This window comes from Myotis davidii, unplaced genomic scaffold, assembly GCF_000327345.1.
Source record: "Myotis davidii unplaced genomic scaffold, ASM32734v1 scaffold169, whole genome shotgun sequence".
NCBI lineage: Eukaryota > Metazoa > Chordata > Mammalia > Chiroptera > Vespertilionidae > Myotis > Myotis davidii.
The window spans coordinates 367,568-370,556 of NW_006383005.1; the positions used below are offsets into that span (position 1 = coordinate 367,568).

Here is a 2,989-nt window from a genome sequence, read left to right on the forward strand (position 1 = left end):
ATTATCCTTTTTAATTGTGTCTTCTCTCTAAATTTTCTCTCCCACTCCCTCTCCTTTTGTATTTCCATATTTTCCGTCTGTCTGTCTCTCCGTGCAGGTGGAAAAACCTAGTGTTCAGAGTTCCAAACCAAAAAAGACCTCAGCGAGCCACAAGGCCCCGAGGAAGGCCAAAGACAAGCAGGTGGTGTCGGGCCGGGCCTTCAAGAAAAAGAGCGCGGAGGGCCCCAGCGCCGCCCAAGCCCAACCCGACGACAAGGAGCAAAGTAAAGAGATGAACAATAAACTGGCTGAGGCGAAAGAGTAAATTTCACTGCACTTTCCTTTTATTCTTCTCTCTCTCTCTCTCTCTCTCTCTCTTTTTTAAACCAACCAACAAAAAAAAGGCCACAAAATTGATTAGAGGCTTCTCATCTGTCTTGGTCCTCAGTGTTCCAGGTACCCTTTGGTTTGGTTTCTTTTAGTGGAGGAATCCTGTGCGTGCCTCTCCTCTGCGTGGCCAGTGCCATGCCCGGGGTCCTGGAGCCCCAGGCGTGTGGCTCACTGGCTGTGAGACCATGAGCCGGTGAGGAAGGCAGGCAGGGCTTAGCGCACAGTGGCAATTCCCAGCCGCTGCGGAGGGAATCTCCCGGTTGTGCTTAGAAATGTCTGTGGGAGTTGTCCTCCTGCTATTCCTCCCAAGGTCAGTCAGTGACCAATTTGGAACTTCAGGTAAATGTGTTCTTTTCCAAATTCTGAGAGTTGTCATCTGCTATAGAAGCTTAACCTGGACTTCAGCAATGGACAACATTTGTGAAAATATTTTTTAAGAAATACAAAAAACACAAGAAAACCTTGGCCTTAATGACAATACATTTAGTTGTGTCTGCTAAATTTAAGTCATTTTCTCATAGAATCTTCTATTTAGAAACGTGTGGCCCCATTTAGTTTCTTATCAGTAGGTGTTACATTGTCCACCCCCACGGATGACTGAAACTAGGGCAGGGTGAAGGTCGTGGGAAGGTGACGCAAAGGCAGGGGTCGCTTCCTGTTTCCCCTCAGCAGGCTGCCTGCCCGGTGCTGCCGATTTGGCAGGGCTGCTGGTTACAGGTGACTGAGGAAGAAAGTTCAAGGTGTAGGGATAGTGTTTAGAACGTGACTCTCCTGCTTCTGAGAAACACAGGCAGGGAGTGGACGTAGTGACAAGCGTGGCAATGTTTACTCTCCCTTCCAGACTGTTCTCGCGCTGCTCCTCAGAGAGGACGGAGGGCGCTGAGCCTCGGGCTGGGGAAAATGTCTGTGACTTAGCTAAGGCGAGGGGAGTTCCCTGCTAGGTGATTAGCAAGCATTCTTGACCTCATTAATGGGTAAAAGCAGCTCGCAGTGAACTGTGTGGTGTGTCTGTGTGGCCAAAGCCTCCGTGGCGGCCAGGGCCATCTTAGCTGTGCTAGAGTCGTGTCGTAGGCATTAGTCAGAGAGCTGTTATGAAAACACCCCAAAATACCTGCCAGAAAAATTACATTTGCAAACCTGTGGTGTGTGTATTGCTCAGTATGATTTATTTCTCGTGTCCTTAAAGCGCTTGCTGTTGCCAGCATTTGGAAGTCACTGGGCTGTTGTATGAGGCCAAGCATCTGCTCGGTCTACTCTTCCTTGGTAAGGAAAGTGGTGAGGAGTGAGGTTCTCACAGTTCCGTACCTCAGATGTTCCTTAGTCCTTCCGGGCTAGAGGAAGCAGGGCCTCCAAGTGCTGTCTCCTATTTGACCATTTAAGCCACCAAGTCTGGGTTTGACCCCATTTTGTGGGTCACCTTGGAGCTGATGGAGAAGTGCTTTGTGGATTCTTGAACATGTGCCATGCGGGCCACATTTCCTAAGAGAACAGGACTGCGAACACCGAAGCCCTTGGCCAGGCCCTCTGCCGCCTCCCTTTCTACCTCAGGGTATGGAACTGTGAGGAAGGAGAGGTAGGGAAAAAGGTAGAAGATGGGAGGAGTTTCGTGTTTCTGAATCACAGATTTTGACGCCTACCTGGAAATGACCAGAGTCGGTCGCAGTACTGATCCCAGGTATTTGCTAGCGAATCTTAATCTGAACCAGAGATCTCTATCAACATGATCTTAACTTTATCCAGATAATTTGCCAATATATTCTCATTCTCTCAAGATTAGTCAGACATGTTGTTAGCCACAATTTGGATTTCTCCGTAGCATAGTTGTATATTTTTTGCAGATCAAGTAAATCAAACTTTACAATGCACAGGAAACTATTCATTCAGTATTCACTTCCTGAATGCCTGTGTGCCAGACACTGTCCTAGGCGTGGTGAATCGTGTAAGTAAATCTGTCTGTACAGCAGCTCAACCAGGATCCCTGTGACTTGATCCCTGTGTCTGGTTCAAGGGTGTGTTGCCCAACTTAGGTGTGTTCGCCACCCACCTGGCAGCCCCAGGGACTGCGTTCCCTACCTTGCTGAGTCGAGGCTTGAGATGACCTGTATAATGTCTTCTCCCACCCTTCAGTTTCCCCAGCTTTTTCACACCTGTTTGTAGTTCACTTTGGAATATGTCCTTTCACTGGCAAGAGACTTCCTTTGATTTCTACTGCTTACAAATAAAACTCAGCCGTCTTGTTCTGTACCCCAGACGTACTGATGGAAACTGTTTTTGTTTCCACGAGCAGTGTTTTGTCTTTGCCTTCCTGAAGGTGACCAAGCGCCCAATGCCTGTTCCTCCCGGTTTTGTACATTTCCCTATGGTCTCCTCAACTCCCCTGGCAAGAGAGCGAGGACTGAAGCTTTGCCACTCTCTGCTTGGCTTGCCTGCAAAAATAATCCCGGAAGCTGGGCGTGGGCTCCAGCAGCTCTGTGGTCCCCGCTGGCGTGCCCGTTCGGCCCACTATGCTTTTGCCTCTCTGAGGCAGACAGGAGTGTCTAATTCCGATTTTGTGGCCTGGGTTTTGTTGCATACCACAGATTGTCTATGTAATGTGTAGTGCACACCTCTCTCGGTGCTA

The 2,989-nt window shown here is 48.8% G+C and overlaps 1 protein-coding gene across 1 annotated transcript in view; it reads left to right on the plus strand.

The window, feature by feature from the left end:
• The window catches only part of MAP6 (microtubule associated protein 6), a gene marked incomplete at its 5' end in the record, with an annotated part of 76,995 nt that overhangs the window by 58,535 nt on the left and 15,471 nt on the right, over positions 1-2,989 (plus strand). The window contains one exon of the mRNA XM_006777966.2: positions 98-300. Within this exon, the coding sequence (XP_006778029.1) occupies positions 98-300 (203 nt within the window). The remainder of the gene's footprint in view (positions 1-97; positions 301-2,989) is intronic.